This window comes from Vombatus ursinus, unplaced genomic scaffold (assembly GCF_900497805.2).
Source record: "Vombatus ursinus unplaced genomic scaffold, bare-nosed wombat genome assembly UNPS02014863.1, whole genome shotgun sequence".
In the NCBI taxonomy this organism is placed as follows: Eukaryota; Metazoa; Chordata; class Mammalia; order Diprotodontia; family Vombatidae; genus Vombatus; species Vombatus ursinus.
In genome coordinates, this window is record NW_020954641.1 from 12,720,469 (window position 1) to 12,745,845 (window position 25,377).

Below are 25,377 nucleotides of genomic sequence, written 5' to 3' on the forward strand. Positions count from 1 at the left end.
TTGAACTCAGGTCCTCCTGACTTCAGGGTTGGTGCTTTATCCACTGTGCCAACTAGCTGCCCCATCATCCAACATTTTAACCAACATTTATTAAATACCTAATGCTGGAAGTTGGATGGCCTTCTTTGGAACTATGAGCCATGGTACAGTTATGACTGTCTAATGAATCAGAGTTCTTTCCCCATGGGAAAAGTTAGCCTCCCTAGGAAGAAAGGGTATTGATTTCTCAGCAACTCTAAACTACATGGGGCAGTACTATAGTATCATACAGGACCTTTTGGGAAGAGGAAGGCAGGATTCTTGACTGCTTATGCGCATGCGCGCGCGCGCGCGTGTGTGTGTGTGTGTGTGTGTGTGTGTGTGTATGTTTTCTTTTTCCATTGTGTAAGTAAAACCTTTTTTTTATGTTTAAAGTCTTGATGGAAGCAATGCATACAGGGGAGCCTGAGGGCCCCTTTAAGCAGAACACCACAAACTACATACTGATGTTCCCAGTGGTAGATGGATTGGAAAGAGCTAGGTTAGCACCATCTGATATCCAACCTCTTGGTGACAAAATTATTAATTATCATTGTTATTAGATTGGAAAGGAAGTAGTGTTTGTTTGTTGGCAACCTTGATTGCCAGAGTAAGGACTTTAAATTTAATTTCCAAGGCAAAAGATAGCTCTTTAAGGGTTTCCAGCAGAGGAGTGATATGATCACATCTGTGCAAGAGGAAGATGACTTTTGTACTACAAAAGATGAATTAGAGAAGAAAGAAGATGGAGGTGGGGGGAACAGTTATAAGACAGTAGCAATAGTCTTAAACAGTAATGGGGAAGGCCTTTTCAAGGCTAGTGGCAATAGGAATAGAGAGGAGAAGATGGAGGCAAGAGAGATTCTGAAGGTAGAGTCAACAGGATTTGGCAACAACTACCACAACACAGGTCTGACATCTCAATGTGGTTATTCTGTGGGCGCAGATCACAATCTATTGAGGTCTTGATATCCCGTGTGAGATTGTTATTTATATCCCTGCATAAAACCCCTATAGTGGTTCTGCCCAAATATCTTTTACATGTGCTCTTTGACGTTCTATGTAAACTATGCATCAGTTGGGCCTTAGGGCTTGACATAATGATTCCAAGTTTAATTTTAGGGAATCTCTCACAAAATTTCTCTGGTTTGTTTCCCAGGCCTAGGAAACCCTAAAAATGTCAGAATCTAGCTCTTGTCCCTCATGAGATTTCTTTGGTTTATACCCCCCCACCCACACAAACACTGGGTACATCAGTATACAGTTTGTGTTGCTCTGCTCAAAGAGGCCCTCAAGCTCCCCTGTATGTACTGAGTCCATCAAGACTTTAAATATGAAAAAGCTTTTATTTACACAATAGAAAAACATACACACACACACACACCCCTCTGTATTGCACCCAAGCTCAAAGGCAGTCAAGACCCTGCCTTCCCCTTTCCAAAGAGACCTATATGATCCATTCTACTTATAGTACTGCTCCATGTAGTTGAGAGCTGCTGAGAAATCTTCTTCCAATAAAATATTTCCAATAAATTTATTGAGATAGTTTATTAGTATGCATTCCTTGAACAGTCACCATAGGTGATAACGAATTGGGCCCAAAATTGTGCAGAAGGAATAGGGTGGGCTGAATTGCTTTTGGGAAACTGTGAAGCATTTTACATGATTCTAAGATGGATACCCCCCTCCCTGCCAACACATACACACATACACACACACACAACACCAATATTTTCCCAGTAATTCATTATGGCTGTGAATCATGACATATCTTAATTTCTTTCTTTTCTTCTTCTTTTTTTTTTTTTAGTGAGGCAATCGGGGTTAAGTGACTTGCCCAAGGTCACATAGCTAGTATGTGTCAAGTGTTTGATCTGAGGCCGGATTTGAATTTAGGTCCTTCTGACTTCAGGCCTGGAGCTCTATCCACTGCGCCACCTAGCTGCCCCCATATCTTAATTTCTAAAAAATAATAACTGCTAACACTTATATAGTACTTTAAAGTTTACAAAGTACTTTGCATATATTATCTCATTTAAACCTCAAAGCAGATACTGTGAGGCAGATACTATTATTATGCCCATTTTACAGATGAAGAAACCAAAGAATTTGCTAAGGGTCGGTTAACCAATAAGAATCTTAGGAGGGATTTGAATTCAGGTCTTTCTTTCTGACTTAAAGTCTTCCACCCTCTCCCTTCTGCTTCCTTAAAGAATCAAAATGGTGGTGAACCAAAGAGCAACAAAGAAAAGCATGGTGGGTGTAAATAAGCTGAAGCATATCCCCAATAATGACTTATACATAAGTAATATAATTATAGCACTTCTTAAACTGTAGGTTGCAACCCCGTATGGGGTCAAGAAAAATCTGGCAATAGTCAAAGGTTTCTGAATGCACAACAACCAAAAATTAATTTAAAATCAATTGCGTAATGAATTCAAGGTGTTTCTGGAAATTCTTGCCCACGATGCCTAGCACAACTTCATTGCGGCCTTGGTTCTGAACACAAAGCATGTTCACTTTGTACTGTATGTGCCCTCAGGCCACAAAATGGCAACAAATACTGCTGAAATGGAAAAGGGGTCTCAAGTGGAAAAAGTTTAAGAAGTCCTGATATAGAATGCATCACTCAGAAAATATAATTTGGTAAAGACTATTCCCCCATACTGGAACTGTACTCTTTCTACATCTCTACTGCTTAGAATTCCTACTTTCCTTCAAAGTTCAGCTCAATTACTACCTTCTACACATGGCCTTTCCCTGATCACCCCAAGGTGTTAATGCCACCCTCTCCAAATTATATTGTATTTATTTTTTAAAATATATTTTATACAGACACACATGTATGTAATTGGTGAAGTATCAGAAATCATTTTACATAATCAATACTGTCCTCAAAATCTCCTTGGGGTTGAAGAGATCCACTTAAGGCCTTAGTTTCTTATTATAGTATACAATGATAAAAACAAATTTTGGGACTCAAGAAGGAAATAAAATATTTCAAAAAGCAGCAGGGCCTCTCTTAAAGGGGAAAATGAGATTGTAGGCAAGAAGTGAATTCCAGTTCAATGCAGTATTCAGAACTCTGAAGGAGAGATACCCTGAGTATCATCCGGCTAAGAATAGTAGGGCAGGAAACTGTTAAGCCTTCTATGATACCCCTGAATATCTTTTCACATCTAGGACACCCTTTTCTATTTCCTAGAGAGAAATGAAGGGAGCAGAGAGAAGGTACACATTGTGCATCGATCACGGTATTTTTGTCAATAGCAAGATTATTTGCTGAGAAGGCGCTATTCTGTGACATCCACAGCTTCCATACTGAACGCTGCTAAAGAAATGCCTCAGCTCTCTTGACTTTGTGTTCCTTTTCACTTTGGGGAAATAAAGGGGTCCTGGGGACAGACAGTTGGACAAGAGAAAGTGTATGTTTGTGGCAGCAGCTATGAGCAGTGTGCTGGTGGAGTCACACTTGCCAGGGTACAGAATACATGAATCAGAAGGAGACTAAGAGGTCATGTAGGCCAGGATGTCTGCAGTCCGTGAACCTGTTTTCTTAAATATTTTTTTAACAGTTGTATTTCAGTATAACTGGTTTCCTTTATAATCCTATGTATTTTATTTTCATGCATTTAAAACATTAATCTGAGAAGGGGCTCATAGGCTTCATCAAACTGCCAAAGAGGTCCATGACATAAAAAATGATTTAGACGAACTCCTGCATGTTTACAGATGATCAAAGGATCACAGATCTAGGGCTGGAAGAGACCTCGGAGGTTCTCAGTCCAACTCCTTTATTTTACAGATGAAGAAACTGAGGCCCAGAAGTAAGGTGACTTGACCAAGGTCACTCCGCTTTTGGGAGTCACTACCAGCATTCAAACTAAGATTCTTTACGGTTCCAAGTTTAACAGGAAAGTTCAAGCTTCTTCCCACTCTATCACATTGAAGAAAATGAGAGCTGAGCTGGAACTCTAAGCAAGGCCTTCTGAGGCCAAGTTCATGCTTCATACCAGGCTGCCTCTCTTAATCCCCAAGATGACAGACATTGCATCCAAATTTTCAGGGACCTGGGTGGCTACTCCCTGAGGAGCCTCAGCCAAACTTAGGAAAGAAAGTTATCTACCATCACTGCACTTGCTGTACTCTCTCTCTTAAAGTATCTAGGTGGCACAATGGATAGAATGCTGAGTCTAGAGTCAGGAAGACCTGAGTTCAAATCCAGCCTCAGACACTTAGTAACTGTGATCCTGAGCAAGTCACTTAACCTTTGTCAGTCTCACTTCCCTCATCTGTAAAATGGGAATAATAATAGTATTTAACTCACAGGATCGTTGTGAGAATCAGATAAGATGATAGATGTAAATCACTTTGCAAACCTTAAACTGCTATATAAATGTTAGCTATTGCCATCATCAACATTATTATGAGTCTATAGCCTAAGGGTGCCAATCCCAAAGCTGTGTGGGTATCATTTAACATACAAGTTCACTGATTTGGGAAGGGGTGACTCCATAAAGGCTTGCCATGTACATCGATATGTCTCTAAATCCCAGCAATGTCCTAGAAGCTGGTGTGAGACTAGAAAAATGTGAGAATAAGAGTGTGGCAGGCTCCCCTCATCTAATCTAATTTGCAAAGAACAAAGAAAAATAGGACTTAAAACTTGAAGGGTCCTTATAGATCACTTAGTCCTATTGCCTTATTTTACATACTGGGACACCAAGTCCAGAAGAGGAAAAGGGTGACTTGAAATTTTAATATTCTCTAATAGTGGGAAGTCTGAATCACCAAGCTGCCTCCTCCCCTCACCTGAAGGCAGGGCCTGCTGTCAGCCAGCACTGAGACAGAAGCTTGGTGAGTCACAGCCATCTCACCAACATTCTAGCAGGAATTTTAGCTGAGCTAGTTCTGTGTTTCCTTCATATCACTATAATTCTCCTCATTCTTATTATGCCTCTCCAACCTACTCTTACCTCATTAGCTTCCTTCATCCCTGTTACCTATAATTACTACTGTGAGGGTGGGATCTCTTCTCCGCTCCAACTTATCAATGAATCGATCTATAGAAGTGCTGTTTTCAATGTGTAAACAAGATTTCTAAACTCTGTGATTCCTTTGATTGTGTCAAGAAAGAAAGCCAAATGATCGAGGAAGGGACCTCCAAGGTCACTAGTTCAACTCTTTCCCTTTACAGATGAAGAACTTGAGCTCCCGAAGTTAAGTGACTTGACCAAGGTCATCTAGCTCCTAAAGGACAACACCAGTATTCAAACCTCATGGTTCCAAGTTTAACAAGAAAGTCCAGGCCTCTTCCCACTGTATAACACTGGAACTCTCAGGGCCTGATGGACTTATGTATTACATAGCAGTCAGTCCATCAGGTGAGCTCAGTCCTGAGGATTCCAGTTGGATCCAAGCTCCTAAAGGGGAAATACTTCTGGGGGAGGAGATTCTCCTGATATCTCTTCCTCCCTACTCCTCCTGCCCTCTCCCCTCCACCTTCAGGAGCTTGGCTCTAACTGGAATCTTCAACTCTAGAACCTGGGGCCTCCTCACTCTAGAACATCAGTCTACCCAATGTCATTCTTGCCCTGAACCTTGACTATGCCAGTTCCCCTCTCCATTGGTAAGTTCCTCTTGGGGCCTTCATTTTGTGGAGGGGACCAGGCCAGCAACCTGTATTCCCCTTTTGACTGTTCATAACTTTCCAGACTTTTCCATCATGTCCTTAAGTGGGTACCTCTTTCTCTGCCACTTCTCCCACTTTTGAACTCCATTGTTCTTACTGTCTTCCCCATTACAATGTAAGCTCCTTGAGGACAGTACCTGTCATTATTTTTGCTAGTATTTGTAATGCTAGGGCTTAGCACAATGTTGGGCACATAGTCAGCATTTAATCAATGCTTATTTCCTTGTCCTGCCTTACCCTAGAGGCTAGATGACCCATGTTCACATATCTAGTACACGTTAGACACAAAACTTTAATCTTGATTATAATCTGGCTCTTTATTCGTTATACAATGTGGCATCATGACTTATATAAAATGCGATTTAAATGGCAAGCTATTATTACCACTACTACCCTCATCATCCTCATTCTTGACCTTATCATGAATGCCCCTTCTACTCTCTGGCCATAATGAACTCTAGTTTCCTTCCATTTACACAGACATATGGGACAGTATATTCCTTACTCCTCACTCCAGCTTCTGAATCATGGTTCTCCCACTGTCACCTGACAGTGTCCTCTCCTTTGAAGCCCATATACCGTCTTATGAAGGGTGTCCCAAAAGACTTATTATAGTTTTAAAGTTTAAAGACCTTTGGGACATCCTGTATATCAGGCTCTCACCATCTTTGTGACTCTTATCTACTAGAATCCAAAATTCTTTCACACATTTCTTGATGATTTCTTTATCTGGCCCTTGTCAGCATCCTTAGTATCTCCAATATACAAAATATTGGCTCTGTTCTTTGAGCAACTCAATCCCAGGGACTTTCCTCCCTATTTCTCCACTTCACCCACACACCAGCAAGGCCATGCCTTTGATCATATCAACACTAAATACAGTTCTACTGTTGAAATCCCCTCACATTTCTAATTACAACCTCTTAGATCTTTTCCTTTTACCCCAACCCCTCCCTAGCTTCCCACAAACTAGCTTTTCATCCTCCTCAAGAACTCTAATTGTTTGGTTGGCTTTCTCATTTTTCTTTTTGGTCAAATGAGAAGGTTAGATTATATGATCTCAATGATCTTTCCTAGATCTAGAGCCTAGAATCCTATGTATAGGATTTGTTTAAAAATATATTTTCACAAAACTTATATGTGCATATATATATATAAACACACATATGTATGTGTGTACATATGTGTGTATGTGTATATATATACATATGTATGTGGCATATGGCATAGTACATATAAAGCTGACATGAAAGCTAGAAAATCCTGGGTTCCTCGGTTCAAATGCCACCAGTGACACATACTGGCTATGTGACCCTGACCAACCCAATTTACTTCTCAGTGGCCCAGTCAACTAACTTTAAGAACATAAGGCCCAGAGAACAGAAGGCCAACCTGCATTTGTAAAAGAAGTTCTTTGGTTGACAATACCTCATACCACTGGAATCACAGGTTCACTAAAAACAGAAAACAAAATGCTCAAATTATCTGGAAAATATGCTTATATGGAAAACTTCCTTCCATGAAGACACCAGAATGACAAGTGAAATGTTAAACTAAACACATCATTCTGTATAACCAAGCACCAGCAGGTTTTCATTTGTTACATGGATTTTGAGTTGACTACCTGACTGAATTTCTTTTCTCCCCTAGAAGGCCAAAGGACCCATACTCCCTTTGAATGAGGGAGGCCCATGGCTCTTCTGGCACCTGAGCAGCACCAATGGACCTAGCACATGGATCACTGGTTTTGATTCTCATCTCTAGCTTAAAGTGACACCCCCCTGGCAAACTGAAAAAGGGGATACCTAGTGAGTGATTCAAAAACCTTTGTTTAGACTTCTAAATAACTAAAACTCAATGTTTTATTTAAGGAAGAAATAAGGTAAGCCAGTGCTTCTGGACTGCAATATAAATGCTACCATATTTTCTCCCCTAGTAAGCCTAGGAGGTGGCAGGATTCTTCATTATGGTGCCAAAGGGAGGTTCCAGGTGATTTTTCCAGATGAGTTATTATATAAGGATTCTAACTATATTATTGAATATAAGAAATGCTGGTTGGTTAATGTGGCTCTCTAGAAGGTCACAAAAAATAATCCACTGACTTAGAGTGATGGTGGTGTGAAAGGAAGTGGCTGTAGGGGGAGGGGAATAAGGGAAAATACAATACTTTATTCCCCAATACTATATTGCTCCACTATAGCACTTGCTAGTTTTCTACAAGATCAAAGTAAATTAAGGTTTAGGATAACATGCTGCTACAAGATTTTAGTCCTTGAATCCAAAGAATGAGCCCTAGACATGGGAAATAATCAGAGATGAAATTAGAGCTGAAAAGGACCTTGGAAGTCACTTAACCCAACCCCCTCAATTTAAAGACATGGAAACTGAGGTCAAAAATTGTAGGTGACTCACCATGGGTCACTTAACTAGAGCCAGGATTCAAATCCAGGCCCTCTGATTCTTCTGTGTCACATTACTTCCCATGACAGCCAAGTCATAACAGTAAGGTTCTGCTTTTACTTTGAGGAAGTTTTCAAGTCTCCTACTGAATATAGTTTATGGCTGATGTATCCTTTTTAGACCAAGAACACCAGGTATCATAAGTTGCAACATGTAAGGGGAGATGTACAGCACCTCTCCAAAAGGAGTGTTTAACCGATGTCAAGGAATAACAGAGAATCGGAAACAATTTTTGGCTATCATATGGGTTAAATAACACAAGGTAATAATTTTATTTTACCTTTGTGAGAGAGAAAGATGATAAGACTAACCACATAAACCATAGTTCTTCAGAAAGCAAGGTCACTGACAGGTGAATAACTACTAAAAGTCAATATTCTTAATTGGCTGAATAGGAGGCCATATTAGTTGTTGTGTGATAATGACACTCAGAGCTTCTTACACTTTTTCCACTCACGACCCCTTCAGCGCTTCTTAAATTGTAGGTCGCAACCCCACAGTCGTGACCCACAGTTTAAGAGGCACTGAAGATCATAAATTACTGGACACTAGGTGTCACAGTGGATAGTATGGTGGACCTGGGAGTCATGAAGATACAAGTTGGAATCTTGCCTCTGACCATGGGCTAGTCACTTAACCTCTTAGTTTCACTTTCCTTCTCCGCTAAAAGAGAATAATTATAGCACCAACCTACGTACCAGGGTTGTTGTTGGGATCAAATGAGATGATACATGGTAAGCAATTTGCAAACCTTAAGGTGTTATATAAATGTCAGGTATTGTTATTACTACTACTATTATAATTAGAACTAGATGGAAGTTTTGACATAATCTGATTCAAAATACTCATTTTAGAGATGAGTTAAACTTAGACCAAGACAGGTAAAATGATTTGCCATTAAACCCAGGCTGCCTAACTTCCAGTTTATTGCTTATACCAGTAGGCCACAAGTGGTTCTACAGAAAAATAAGGAACATTCATTTCAAATATGATTCAAAATACTCTATCCCCAAAATATTCACTTTGAAGTCTATCAAATTAAATTATATTAGTTCATAGGATCAGAGATTTAGAATTGAAAGGGAATTCACACATCATTTAAACTAACCTTATTTTTTTTTTCAGTTAAAGTGAGGGGCCCAAAGAGATTAAGAGATTTGCTCACACAGGTAGCAAATTACAGAGCTGGAATTTGAACCCAGGTCCTTTGACTTCACATAAAACACTCTGTTATATTATACGTTTCTTCAGAAACAGATAACCCAAAAAAGCCAGTCACAGAAATCATTCCCAAAGTTAAGATGTTCCTAAGCTGGGGCTACTATGCATCTTTTTTATGAAGGTTTTATTTTATTTTACTTTATTTTACTTTTTGTTTTCAGTGGGGCAAGGGGAGGGGAGAGAAAATAAATGCTTGTTAATTGAAAATTAAAATTTAATTTAAAAAAAGTAAAAAGAAAAGAATTGAACATCTTGACAGAATCTCCAGTTTATCCTAACCCAAAAATATTGTGTAGAGAAGAGAAAAAAAAATTAACAATTGCATTTGGTCTCACATTAGCTAAACCAGAGCCAAGTACTCTGAGCAGCGTCCCTTTTGGCTGGATCATGAAAGAGCCCTCAGCAAAGTGCCCACCAAAACTAAGCGTGTTGAACAACAGGGTCAGGAGAAGATATTGCATTCACGTAACTGTTGTTTGTAATGAATATGGACCTCCAAACTGAATATATCTTTCTCCATTATCAAAGCTCAAATAAGTAGAAACCTTAAATCAGCTTAACAGATTGGTTTCGAAAATTAAGACTACATGTATCTGACTCTGATAACTCAGATTCAATAAATATTCAGTGTGGTCAGTTTCTAGTTGTCACCATCAAAATGATACTTTGATTAGGCATAACGTCAACAAAAATGCCCCTCAACAAGCTCCAATTGTATACACATCCTAAGGAAATAAATTGCTCACAATGCTATCTATAAGAATAGTCTAGATGGTGCAGAGAAATGAACTGACCTCTCTTATGGAAATCATTTTTACTCTGGTATCTTTATATGTATAAAAAGGATATAGCTTTGAAAAAGTCTCATTTTCTCTGTAATAATTGTCTGTTTTTAAAAAGCTATCAGCAGGTGCACCTCATTTCAACAGCTTCTTGTCCTTCATAATACAATATGCATCCCGATTACACAGTACAGAATAAAAAGCAGAAAAACATCAGTGAGGGTAGTTCAATTAAATGCAACATAATCTCTGCAGCACAAAAATGATTCTGCAACTGAAATCAAGTTCTAATGAGAGAAAAAAAGGAATATATTTCCACATATTTTTAATTATATAGAATTTCCTCAAACATGATTTTTCATAATATATTCCATTAAGTTAACATCATATTTGAAGAAAGAGCATTTTCCGATTCCATTTTAAGCCTGATTTTGAGCAATTACAGTGTCATTGTTCTGTGGTAGAAAGGTTGAATTCATTTACTGTGTGGTTATGCTAGTTATGATTGATGTCTCTTCTCCAAATGATAAACCAATCACCCCAATGATGTAATGTCATTTTAAGAGTGCTATAATCACATTTCTCTCCAACTAGAAGCTCTGATGAGTTCTAATAAAGATTTATGGTAGATTAAAGGCCTTCATAATATCAACAATGGATTGCTCATTTGATGAAAGATTTGATTAGGTAATTTAAAAAAAAAGAATACGAGTTTACTAAATATATCAGGACCAGCTATTGGGAAGGGCATGGCTATCATGAGTGGCTGTCTGTCACTTCATGCCCAGAAGGAGTCCTCTTAAATTCATTTGGGTGGCCTCTTCTAATTGTAGATGTTGAGGCCAACAGTGACATATGCTCATGCATGAAGCCAAAGCACTCCTTTTCATGACAAGTATAATCTCATTAAGCCATGCTGTTGGCAGAGCCTTCTGTTTTCTGTTGCCCAGTAACACTTTGAAGGTAAAGGTGAAAGATGAATATCTTGAGTGACCAATTCAGAAGTTATAGAAAAAACTGAGGTCCCCATCACCAATACAGGGAAAAAAAAAAAAGACAAGACATCATTTCCATGAGACCCTCCCAAGGTGTGGCTCAAAACAATTCCATCAAAGTACTAGAGATAGGTAGCTAAGACACAGAAGTATCCCTAAGGTATTGGTGGACCAGATTTCTCTAAGAATAATCAGGTGATTCTGGCCTCGAGCAGGTTAGGGAAGGAGCACAAAGAAGGCATGTTTCATGATCAGAACTGCAGGGAACAGGCTTCAGATCCTGTTCTCTCCTAGAAGTTATAGGATCTTCACACGTGAGAATTTGTCTATGAACTGAGTTAGTTCAGATGGTTTTTCAATGGTCATTCTGGTTTCAGAGATCTCAGGCCAACAGATACAATGGCATCAAGAGGGCACAAACATCGTATTTCACTCTGGCCAGATGTTTCTAGTCAGCAGAATAAGAGGTCAGTTCATTTCTCTGCACCATCTAGACTATCTTCTTTTAGATAGCAGTGCGAGCAATTTATTTCCTTAGGATGTGTATACAGTTGGAGCTTGTTGGGTATTTTTGTTGGCTTTATGCCTAATCAAGGCATCATTTTGATGTTGACAGCGAGAAACTGACCACACTGAATATTTACTGAATCTGAGTTATCAGAGTCAGATATGCTTAGTTTTAATTTTCGAAACCAAACTGTTAAGCTGATTTAAGGTATCTACTGATTTGCGCTTTGGTAATGGGGAAAGATATATTCAGTTTGGAGGTCCATATTCATTCCAAAGAACAGTTTAAAGTTTAACATTTTAAGCTTTTTTTGTTACTCTGTCACAGTGACAGAGCTAGGTAGGTTCTTGGAGGTCATTTAATACAACCCGCTTATTTCACAGATGAGGAATCTGAGATACAGAGAGGTTAAATGGTTTGCCTAAGGTCCCACAGGTTGTAAGTGTCAGAGGCAGGATCTGAACCCAGATCCTCCAGCACCTGAGCCAGTGTTCTTTCCACTACTCCACATACAGCCTGTTACCTAAAAATGACAGGCCTAATTGTGAATGTGAGGGCAATGTTTACCACCATGCCACATGATCGGTGTATTAAATACAATCAAAGTCACATAAATATGAATCACAGGAAAGGTCCCTTTAAACTTGGCATGGGACTCAGGGACCATATCAAGTACATGCACTTTGAGAGTAAAATCCCCCGAAACAACTGAGGCAGCAAAAATCAGACATCCCCCATCATAAAACAAAGGCACCTTATGTCCACATATACTGGAAGGGCACTGGTGTTCCCTTGAGTGGAATCATAACAGAAATGATACAAAACTCAGCTTTCAAATTTAACTGCCTGCTTTGCTTCTGTGTTCTACCGTTGAGATCGTCCTGCTTCCCTGTGGAGGCCTAGGGAAATTCCTCTCATCCAAGGAGGCCACCAACCCTCATTAAGATTAATGAAGCCTCTTCAACAATGCAGATATACTGGTCATTTTTGCATTCTTTAAATCTTTACTGACATAAACGTGCTCTAGACAAGAAATTCTCAACCATTTTTCAGGAGGGATCACAGACAGACCCTTTTGGCAGTTTAGTGAAGTCAATGGACCCCTACTCAGATTAATGTTTTTAAACACACACACACACACACACACACACACACACACACACACACAAAACAACATATAAGATTACAAAGGAAACCAATTATATTGAAATAAAGATGTATTTTCTTTTCTTATCCACAATCATGGACCCTTTGAGGATCTGTAGACCCCAGGTTAAGAACTCTTTATCTAGAGTGAAACGAACGAGGGGGAAAATAAATGTCATTTGCCTTGAAATGAAATGCCTCATAACCAGAAATGTCTTTCTGCTTTATTTTCCACCACATTTCCCCTCCCCACCCCTTTGTTTCAGAAACTTCTGAGCAAAAAAAAAAAACGGTCATATGACAGATATACACAAACAATCACACATCCAAACTTGATGTGTTTGCTGTTTCCTTACCACTGCTGGAGGCTTGCTGGGGCCCTGAGCATGCTCTGAGCAGATATGAATTAGGGGAGAATTCCTCATCGGGGTTGGTGTCCATGATTTGATGGGAGGTGTTGCTGTCTAGCAATGGCATCTGGCAGCTAACTGGTGGAGGATTATGGGAGCTAGGCAGCTGAGCAGATGGGAGAAGGCTAGACGAGGATGTAGGTGGAATGGGACGACCTGGGAAAGAGGACAGAGGGATCAAAGGTCAGCAATGAATGTAATGATATAATAGTCAGAAAGTTATACTGAAATTGGCTGGAAACAAAAAGGTTTAAAAAAAATCGTGCTCCACTGAAAAACTGCATGTGTTATTAGAAGTAGTCCAAGGTGTAAACTTATACCAGAGGAAGTGTTGTCTGTTATTTCAGAAACAACATGACATACTGCATGACATCCATCTGCAAGGGTTAGGTGAGGTAAGATCAAGTGAAAAAGGATTAGGAAGAAAAATTGCACCTAATGCCTATCCTAAAGTATTGGCAACACTTAATTCCCCATGGTTTCCATGGAGAGGTTCCTTAGTAGGTTGTCAGTCACTCAGTCCACAAACATTTATTAAGCATTTACTATGTTCCAGGCACTGTGCTAAGCCCCGGGGAGAAAAAAAAAAAAAGACAAAGACATTGTTCCTGTCCTCAAAGAGCTCACAATCTAATGAAGGACACAACATGCAAAAAATTGTTAAGTGAAACAAGAAAGAAGAGGAGCCAGAAAACGGGATGCTCTTGAGAGATCTCAGAGGATGGTTACTCTTTTCTCCCTCTGGGCACATCCCCAACCTTTCCTTTCATGTGGTTTGTAACACCTGGCAGCCAAATTACCAGGGGAAATAAAATCACAAGGTACAGTTTCACCTGCTTTACATGTACATCTGTGAAACCTCTCAGTTACCCAAACTTTTTTTTTAATTTTTTAGTTCTGCAACTGTGAAAATGTGTCAGCCACAGCAAACTAAAGAATCATGACTCCAAAGCTAAGAGAGTTAAGGTGGATGGTGGTGAGAAGGAACAGCCGGGGAAGGAAGAGAATGGAGGGAAAACCTGAAAGGGGACTTTGTCTTCATGCCTAGAGTGTTCTCCTTCCTCACCTCTGCTCCAAAGCTTCTGACAAAACTTAGCTTGGGTACCAACTTCAGATGCCAACCATTTCTAGTACCCTCCTCTTCCTCCTCCTCCAAAATTACTCTGTACTTACTTAGCTATATTTATGTAGTTTCCTCCAACAGAATGAAAGCTCCTTTAAACCAAGAGCTGTGTTTTTGTCTTTGTACTTACACTGCCTAGTGCAGAGTCTGATACATTATAAGTCTGTATAAATGTGTGCTTTATGAATGAATGAATGAAAGAATGAATGAATGAGTTTCCTTCTGAGTACCAAAATTAGAAAGCTACCTGGCCCAAAAGGAATCATCTTCTTAAAGGTGTTCTCCATTTAAGGAAATTCCATATATACAACACAAAACTTATAATGAGATTAATTTGAGGGAAGGGTAGTTGTTCCTTATAGAGGTTCTCCTGAAATAGTTTCTTTTAAATGATGAGCTTTTCTAGTACATTTCAATGTTTGCTTACATATGATTGGCATTTTATGCTGTTTTTCCCATTGCCTTTTATGTCCTCCGCTCCTCTGAAAGCAGAGAAAGTCTTCTTTTTCCATCTGTATCCCTAATGTTTAGCATAGTGCTTGGCACATGGTAAATTCTTAAATGCTTTTTCATTCATTCATTTGCAAGATGACAGAGATATAGGAGAGCAAAAAATATTTAAAATTAAAAAGATTAGAAGCCTCTGTCCAGTGAAGGACAACCATAAATGAAGATAAAGTATCCCTGAAATCATGTCAATTAAGAGTGAATAGGATTTGATTTACTAAAATTTAGTGTGCATGTAACTATTGAAGATCATAGCCCCGTTATGATGAAAACACTCAGTCTACCTAAAAGCACTATGTAGATTTGGGCAGCTATTATTATTGTTGCTCTTAATAATAAGTACACCTGTAATGCCAAATTTCCAGGCCAACTTTGAATGTGAGTTATTACTTTGTCCCACTGGCCCAGGCTCACCAATAGCACTGAATGAATGGCTTCTTCCATGCATCTCTCTTCTTTAAGGGATGATCTAAATAAACTGTTGGCTTTTAAGTAATTAGGAAGTGGGGGATGAGGGGAAGGAATAATAATGATCTTCATTATAGAAATTTAAAGAATGGAAAAGTGATGGGGACTAAAACTATAGGGAGACTTCACAAAGAACCTGACATAGCAGGCACTGAATAAATAATTGTTAAAATGAATGGAATTTAACTGAATTGAGGGACGTGAAGAATTTGGTGGAGACAAAATGATATTCCAGGCAGGGTAAGTTTTCACAGGGACATTTTCCTGAGATTCAAAAATAAACAAAAATTTAGAAATCCTTTTATCTAAGCTACAACCTCCCTGCTCCACAGCCCTCTCCCACGATGCAATTGTGTTACGATGGCAGAAGCATCCACTTGAGAGAAACATCATTTGCCTTATTCAAAGCCATTGAACATAACCTGGGTATTCCAAAGTCAGAGCCATTGGAAGACAACTTAAGTAGTGTTGATGCCTACTTAACAGCAAGGTTCTAGCCAGGAGCAAATTTTAACTTAGACGATTGATAGGTTTTAAAGTTTGTATTATCGTGGACATATCTGAGACTGAGTGTTGTACAACAGGGATGGCTGGAAGCCAATTTTTAAATTCCTTTGAGCAACTGAGATGGAATTAAATTCAAGTTTTCTAAGAGCCTGATATGATAGTCTCTGTGAAATCACTCTTTACGTGAACTTTTTTTGAAATTTCGTTAAGCCTGAATTCATTTCATAAAGTACAAGACAAAACTGCTTTTTAATTTGTACAAATACAGACAATGGAAGAACAGTGGAAGCACTGGGGTTACTAGAGTGCACTGAGACTATGTACCGCAAGCTAGTTTGATTCCTGCGATTTCCCTGCCCCTCCGCTTCCAGAAAAGAGCATGCCTTTGTTACTCCCTAAATTCTGCGCCCTGGGACCTACTGTGAACGGTGATATTGCTCAATCCACAGATCTGTCCCAATCAACTGCTATCCTGAACTGTATTCGCTATGTAATTTTCTAATTTTGTCCAATTATGCTAACATTTTTTCCCCCTGTGACTGTTCCAACTGACAGAGACCATCTGCACAGATACAGACAGGTTCCAAAGTACAGCAGCAGAAGCTGAAAGTTAACATGTCTCTCTTTGCTTTCTATTTCCTGCAAAACCACTTAAGGTGGCATGGCCCTCTGGTGTATTTCAAAGGTTACAGGGTGCACAGCAGATGGGGCAGCTTTAATAGATTTGTTTAACACACATATATGCAAATATACTAAAATCTCATTAAGGTGACATTCTTCTTAGTTTTTATTTTTTAATTTTTAATATGCACATAAGCAGCTATCCAGATGATTGGATTGATTCCCTGATGCCCTTCCAATAAAAATAGGGAATGATCCAAAAATGGCTAATTTAAGGTCTATTTTTTTTTCTGGTCCCAAATTAATGATTGTTTACCATTTTTTTCAACTCCTACAATTTGTACTAGAGACAAGACTCCCCATGGCTGACCCATAGGTCTACCTGGTAACTTTACCTACTCCTGATATGGATCAATGATGGCAGGGTGGAAATCATGGGATAGGATATATGGACAGCAGTAAGGTTTGCATTCTTTAGAGTGATGTCTCTCTTAAAGCATCATTTTACTTCTTAAACTGATTCAAATTTGCATGAAATATCTATACCACCCCAAGGCCAATCTATTGCATTTCCCTCTCTCCTTCACTTCCTAAATCTCTGCTACTCTGAATAGGGATTTGAAAACAGTTGTTGGCTTAGAGTAGTGTGAAACTTTGTGGATCCATTTCCAAATGTACTTACAAGTAACTGGATCATTTTTTTCATTCATGGAGATACTAAAATGTGTAAGTAATGCTCATATTTTTCACATGTTGTCAAGGATTAGGACTACATGAGGGAAAAAGAGATAAGAAATGGGGAGGGTGGGGCAATACACACTCTGAATCCTGTATTAAATCTGATGAAGTTCAATTATTTCATGAAATTCTACTTGCTCACTACTAAAGAGGGACATATCAAAAGAGCAAAGGATTTAAATCTAGAAGGGATCTTAGAAAAGTAGGATGTAGATATTTCTTTGCCCTATGGCACTATCCTAGAATATATTGGAGAAGCATGTCTAGAAAAGGAAATGAAACATGTCCAGAACACAGGTTTATCCCAGAACTATCCATAAAGACTGTTCCTTTTTTTTTTCAAAAGATGATTTCTTGAAAAAAAAAAGGAAAGAAATGATTGATGTAAGAAATGAAAAAAAATCTACTTTCTGCCTGCTGAGATGAAGATATTGCTCACGAATAACTTCATCCATGTGAAAATATGACCTCCGTCAAGGTCAAATTTATCTCTAGAGACACTAACACAGAGCCACTGGTTGTTTCACAAAGGCTACGTTGACACAAGGCCAAACATCTGGTTGAAAAGTGAAAAAATCAGTCAATGAGCCAGATGTTTCCACAATACTTGGCACTGTGTGAATGAAACATCCAGATGAATTTTCACTTTCCTTACAGATGTTTTAATGTTGCATAGACAGAGTCAAAATCTCTGGAGGTTACAGAGAGTAGTTCAGGTGAAACATAGGAGAGAATAGATATATTTTTAGCATCTGAGACATTTCTTTGCCTCATTTTATGCATTCCCTGTTTCTTTGAAAATACAATCTTCCTTGCCCCTTAAATTACACTTTTAAATCAGCAGGAAAGTTCTTCAGAAAAGACACCAAATTCTAGGACGACTGTCTGGTTTTGATTACAGGAGAGCAACGATGCTTCTTATCCGACTTGCATAAAAATTCAAGGCAGTGTGAGGTCCCCATCATCAAAGTAGACTGTGGCCCAGAGAGGTTCTGCCAGAGGTACTATCATAAATGCATATGGTGCTATTATACAGTGAGAAGCCACAGGAGGGTGGCCTCCCAGCTAGATTTCCTGGCTCAGGTTTCTTTCCTACTTCCTAGTCAATTTTGTACAGCCTAACCAGATTCATCTTCTTAAAACATTTCATTCATGAGGGGACTTCACTGTTCAAAGATCCACATTCAGCCCATTCTGCTTCCCATGCAGTTGGAGCTTGAAGAGACTGGAGGGGCTATCCTCCAACCCCCTTGTTTTGCAGAAAAAGAAACTGCGGCCCATGAAGGTTAAATGACTTGTCCAGGACCACACAAGTTCTAAATGTCAGAGGTGGGATTCAAACACAGATCCTTTGACCTTAGATTCTCTACACTTTCTGCCATATTACACTGCTTTTCAGAAAGTGAAGCCTAACTTTAAGGTGACCCTTCAAGTAGATGCATCTAACCTATCCAGCCTTACTCCTACTGTTAGAATTAGGGTAGTCTCATCATTGTCTCCACTTCACCCCTATCCTAGCCTCTATCCTCCTGTCTCTGAGAGGAAGAGAGATGATAGAGAGACAAGAGACAAAGAGAGAGAGACAAGAGAAGGGAGGGAGAGAGACAGAGAGACAGAGAGAGAGAGAGAGAGGGCTCACAAGCATACTGGCCTGTCATTTCTTTTCTCCACCCCAGTCTCCCCACCCCACCCCCAGGCTGGGATTTTGGGAGGGGTCCAACATATCAACTTTCAACTACAGCTATGGCCTCAGTGGTTTCCAGCAGCACCTGGTGAAGTGGAGATATTCAATTTCTTGTCCTACTTCTTCAATTAAAAAAAAAAAAACATAGCCTGAAGCAAGTGAGCTTCTAGCTTCAATCACAAATGCACAACTGAAGGGACCCTAATGAATCCAGAAAACAAGGATTTTAAAGTGCAGAAAATGTTCTTTGTTTCCTGCTGCTCAGGTGGGGTGCCACAGCTTAGGCTGTGATGTGTGAAGTCTTCACATACATATGTTTTTATTTATGTCATACTGTCACATCTTCGAGAAGCTGTAGTGTTTCCAATGGAAAATTCTAAAGCAATCATTAGGAGGACACAGAAGCAGTTTGGTTTAGTAGAGATAGTGACTGGGCTGGGAATGAGGAAGGCCTGGGTTCAAGTACCTTCCTTGAAGTTTTTCAACTGTGAAACCCTGAGCTAGTCACTTCCCTTCTCTGTGATTCAGATAATTCCACAGGATTCCGTTGCTATTGTTAGAGGGAGTTACCACACTGGGAGCTCCTCCACCCTGATGAAACCACAGTTCCTTTCTATTCCAGTAACAGGAACTAAATTCAGTAGGATGTCCGGCTGCATCACAATAGGACAACATTTTCAATGATCTCAAGCTATTTGCTGTTGCAAAAGCTCATCTCTTTAATGTCAATATTTCCCCAAGGGATGTTATATGACTTGCCTTTGGAAAATTGCTAAGCTCCTTTCATGACTCCAAATTTCTCCTTGAAACAAAGGTTTGTCTTTTTAATACTCACATTCTACAAATGGTGTTGTATGGCTGCAAATCTTGGGATATGAAAGATTTTGAAAAATTAAAAATGAATATCCACCAGGGGACAATAGAGGGGTTTGTGATAGATATAAGCAGGCTGCCCCACCATTAGTTAAAAAAAAAAAAAACTATAAGAAGAGCTGGAATAAAGAACATCATCAAAGAAATAGGTGATTGAAAAAGTTGGGACTGAGCATGTGGTGAGAGGCTGTAATAATATGTAAGTGATGCATGGATTGGTGTGTGCTACACAGTGGATAGAGCACTGGACTTGGACTCAGGAAGAACCAAGTTCAAATTCAGCCTTAGATACTTCCTAGTGGTGTGACTCTGAGCTAGTCACTTAACCTCTGCAGTTTACTCCTCTGTAAAATGGGGATAATAATAGCACCTACCTCCCAGGGTTGTTGTGGGGATCAAGTAAGATACTTGTAAGGTGCTCAACAGAGTGCTTTGTACAAATACTCGCTATATAAATGCAAGATATCATTATTGCTATTATTCATCATTATAATAGTTTCAAGAGGAATCAAGTAATTCCCCTAGTTAGTAACTTTGGTGCCCCCCCCTTGAGGTGAACTTATGTAAGGACAAGGATAAAAAAGTCATGAGATGGGCACATATCGATGGGTTGCTTATTACCTATATAACTGGAGAATTCATGCATTTCAATGAGACCACAGATCTATTTGAGCACTGACTATTTGATTAATTCTATATAGTTGCTAATCTTGGGGAACCACAGTGGCCATCCCACTGAGTATGTGCCTGTGCCCTGCCCACTTGCAATGAGAGATGTGTTCTGACCCGAGTAATTTCTTATAGTGTATATTCTAGCTGCTTCCATTGAGACATACATCGGCCTCTTGATAAGGGGCATGCAAAACCAGAAGCAGATGTCTTTGTGATACTCCTCATGATGAAACTCATAGGGGTTTCATCAAAGAGGATTGGCCACTGGACAATAAAATATGCCTGAAGGGGTATGGGCCCAAGCCTAGATTTTTGCCAGTTACCCCAAAAAGAATTTGGATCCCATTTGTCTAAGGGATTCTACTTGAATTCTCCCACTTGATCCAGGAGGTCTCTGGTGTTCCCCTGAGGCTATAGCCCCATCAACTGGCCTTCTGTTATCGCTGATGCCCAATCTCCCAATTCTGTTACCCTTAACCCTCCACGGTCTTACCTCCCTATGGCCCCTGACTGCTTCCCACCCTTTACCCTATCTAGACTCCATTCTTGACCTCCCAGTCACTCTCATCAAGATCCTTCCTAGATCTCTCCCACAGTCTTTCTGCATATAAGGTCCATCTTGTCTCCATTAAGGTGCTCAGATTCTTACAATCCAGCCACTGCTCAGATTCCTTAAGAACCTAGCCAATAGCTCACAAAGGATCAGATTCCTTAAGAGTCTGGCCAATATGGTGGATCCTTAATAAATCTTGTCTGTGGCTGAAAGAAGGCTGAGGTCGAATTCTTTCAGGCAGGACCCGAGTGTCATGATCTCGGGGTTCTAGTACCCCTAAACCTCTAGAGCTCATAATGCCCACTTGGTAAACCTTAAAGTAAGATACAGTTTCCTCAACCATGAAATGGAGAAAGTAATAGCATCTACTTCACAGGGTTGTTGTGAGGATTAAATGAGATAATATTTATGAAGTACTTATCATAGTTCCTGGCATATAATAAGATATAGATACAGATATATAGATATGTATGTGTATGTATGTGTGTGTGTGTATATATATATAGAGAGAGAGAGACAGAGACAGAGACAGAGACAGAGAGACACACACACAGAGCATATAATTATATAAATTCTTATTCTTCTTCTCTCTTCTTCCTCTTCAGAACTTATGCTTTAGGACTTTGCAGAGCTTCCTTAGACTTCTCAAAAAGTGAGGAAGGAGATTTCTCTCTCCTCCTCCCTGGGAAGACATGTCTACCTTGAACAAATTGTAGTTAGTTCACAGGGTTGTCCAGGTGAGCATGAGATTGGACCTCAAGCTCCAGCTATCTCTTCTGCCTTTTGGGGGGCACAGATGACTGAAGAGTGATCCTGAGGTCAGTAGGGTTTTTTAATTTTGTTTTTTAGGTTTTTTGGGGGGTGTAACCTTATAAATTCAAGAGTATGGAATCTCCTATTCTATAGTCCTACATATGTTTCATATTTTAATGTTTTAAGCATTAATCTCCTGGGAGAATATAATGACAGAAATGAGTTACTATTTTATGTCAAGATGTTGTTTTTTGGGTCTTTCGTGTTTGAGGCACTTGTTTGGTGTTAAAGGAAACAAATAAACAGCTGTCCTATACCTCATCTACTTTGTATATTAAGTAACTTTCTAGAAGGGATCCCATTAATCAAGACATTCCATCTCTCAGCACTGGACACTCTTTCTGTTTGTCCCCAATGCCTGGAATGTTCTCCTTTCTCATCTCTGCTTGCTGGCTTCACCTAGCTTTCTTCAAGTCCCAGCTAAAATCCCGTCTTCTACAGCAAGTCTTTCCCAACCCCTCTGAATTCTAGAGCTTTTCCTCTTTTAATTTTTCCTATTTAACCTTTATACAGTTTGTCTGTACATATTTTCTTGTTATCTCCCCCATTAGATTGGGAGCTCCTGGAGAGCAGTGACTATCTTTGCTTCTTTTTGTATTCCTAGTACTTAGCATAGGGCCTGACACATAGTAGGTGCTTACTAAATATTTATTGACTGACTAATCCCTTTTGAAGAAGCCTTAGACATGAGATAAAAGTAAGCTTTGTTTATGTAATTGTATCTAGAGTTCTACTCTTGAATGGGGGGGTAATGGGACAAAAATGATGAGAAAAAGACTGAACCCTATCTTTGTTAGTCAAGATCTACCTCCACTGAATCAAGTCCCAGAGAGCCCAGAACTAGGGCCTTTTAGTAGATCAGCAGGTTTGCTACACATGGAATACCATAATCTCAGGGCAATCAAAATTACAGTGATTCAAAAAGCCATGGAAAAATTCTTGGTGGGTTTAAAAAGTGAATGGCAAGTTACCAACAATAAGAAGTGGCATCAATTCCACCAAGTAGGTCATTTCAGAACTGGAAAAGCCTTGGCAATCATTGAGAGCCTCCCCTCATTACAGAAATGGGGAAATCTCGGGCCAAATAAAGGATACTTACTATTATTCAAGGCTGTATGGGTTACGTGTGGACTAGAAAAGGTCAGGTATGATTGTCAAAGAATGGCATAGAAGACAGGAAAAGAACCTGACCTGCATGTCAGGTTGCAAGAATGAAGAACATCAGAGGGGGCAGCTAGGTGGCGCAGTGTATAGACCAACGGCCCTGGAGTCAGGGGAACCTGAGTTCAAATCTGGCCTCAGATACATAACACTCACTAGCTGTGTGACTCTGGGCAAGTCACTTAACTCCAATTGCTTCACACACACACACACACACACAAAAGGCCAAAAAGAATGAGAAACAACAGATGAACAATCTGAGTGATATAAAGGCATGCCCAGAACATTAAAAGAACCAGAGAACTACCAGAAGTATGTTGGGACAAGAATCAAACTGCATGAAAAAATGGGAAGGAACTGAGTTATGCAGGTGAAGGGAGGACCCACAATAGCTAGCATTTATATAGAGCTTCAAGGTTTGCAAAGTGCTTTATAAATACTATTTTACTTTATACTCACAACAACACTGGTAGAAAAGGTATTATTATTATCCCCATTTTGCAAATGAAGACTTGAGGTCTAGGTTAAGTGACTTGCACAGGGTCATGCAGCTAGTAAGTGTTTAGGGCTGGATTTGAATGCAGACCTTCCCATCCATCACTCAATGCATTGTACCACCTTGTTGCCACTGGGATACATGTGATTTTATATTCTTTCTTTATTTCTCTTTCTATATTTACATGTATAAGTATGATATATATACACATATGCATACAGATATACTTATATGCACATACACACAGAAATTAAAACTTAAAACTGCACTAAAACTTTTGGGACTCCCTACATAGTATGGGTATATAGATATACCCATGCATATACATATCATACACATATAAACAAACCCATATAATCATATATACAAATATACATATACACATATGCCTCATTGATATTTCAGAATTATCTGGCCAGAGTTAATTCTTTTTTTTTTCTTTCAGAGACCCTTAAAGGCTGCTGGAGGCAATCCAATCAACCAGATAAGCTGCACTCTAGGGAAAGCCAAGTTTTTAAAAACAACTTAATTTGTTCTACCCCCAAATAACCTTATTTTTAATTTTTGCAACAAGAAACCTAATTGCCCACTTCACTTCTACTCAGGAAAATCCCCAAAACCCAGTTAAGCATTTTCTTGAAAAACAAATCTTTACAAACTAGCCATTGGAAAAAAGAAGAAGAAGATAAAGAAGAAGAAGAAAGTTTTCCCTAAGCTGTTAAAACTAATCTATTGAAAAGCTTTGTGTTGGGTCTGCCCCCAATTTAAAGACACTTTTTTTTTTGGAGTCCAAGAACTGTGGGTCCCCACAGGTTTTCCCCTGATAGATTCATGCATCATTAGCATATTACACCAAGGCTTTGCATGTTTATACATCACATCTTTTGTGCAGCATGGTAGTTTGGAAGATACCAAAAATAGATCAGGATCGAGATGGAGAGTGAAATTTATTTTAAAATAATATGATTTCAATAGTTTTATAATGGTGGCAATCTTCATATTCATGAGACTGAAAAGAAGTTAATTTGCGCTATTTTCACATCTGTAGGCTATAGATTGCCAGAAATCTCCACCTTATCTGCAATGACAAAAATGTTTATCAAAAGCAATAGATCTTCAAATAACCTCCTATCCAGGGATGTCAAGGTACCCCATGAACATTAATTAAATCTTCTAACTCTTCTAAGATGAGATAGTGCTATATATTTCCAAACTTTTTAAAATAGGATGATACTATTAACATCTTGAATGGATACACTGGAAAACTAAGATACAATGAAATGGGTCTCCTTAACTTAATAATCAGCTAACACATTTACTGAATGTTTAGTCTTTTGATAAGTGCTATGGAGTATATGGCAGCATACAACATGTTCCTTGACCTCAAGAACCTTATATTTTACTTGGAGAAATAATATAAAACAACATGAAATAAGAGTCAACAATATCAGCCAATACAAGAGAGTGTATAGTTTTGTTTTGAGCCACTTAGCTGAAGTCAGAAAGACCCGGCTTCAAATCCGGCCTCAGACACTTACTAGCTGAGTGGCCCTGGGCAAGTCACTTAATCCTGTTTGCCTCAGTTTCCTCAACTGTAAAATGGGCTGGAGAAGGAAATAGCAAACCACTCCAATATCTTTGCTAAGAAAACCCCAAATGGGGTCAGGAAAATTGAGACATGACTGAAAAGACTCAATAACAACAAAAATAATTTTGTTAATGGATGTCACATTGCCAGTTACTGAATGATCAGCAACTTATTGTATGTTATTAGTTATTGAATAATCAACAAATGATCATAGCATGACAGGCGCAACATCACAGAGCAAGGATTAAGCTAAGTAGACAGTCAGCATTGGGATAGTTAGCATTGACTATCCACCCAGCTTAGTTCTTGCCATGTGGTATAATGAAGAAGGCATTAGATCT

General features: G+C 39.2%; 1 protein-coding gene across 8 annotated transcripts in view; it reads right to left on the bottom strand.

The window, feature by feature from the left end:
• TENM2 (teneurin transmembrane protein 2) overlaps positions 1-25,377 on the bottom strand; it is a 392,109-nt gene that overhangs the window by 355,204 nt on the left and 11,528 nt on the right. For all 8 annotated transcript variants that reach the window (XM_027841747.1, XM_027841746.1, XM_027841748.1 and 5 more), the window contains exon 2: positions 13,179-13,388. In XM_027841747.1, coding sequence (XP_027697548.1) covers positions 13,179-13,299 — 121 coding nt within the window. In that variant the 5' untranslated portion in view covers positions 13,300-13,388. The remainder of the gene's footprint in view (positions 1-13,178; positions 13,389-25,377) is intronic.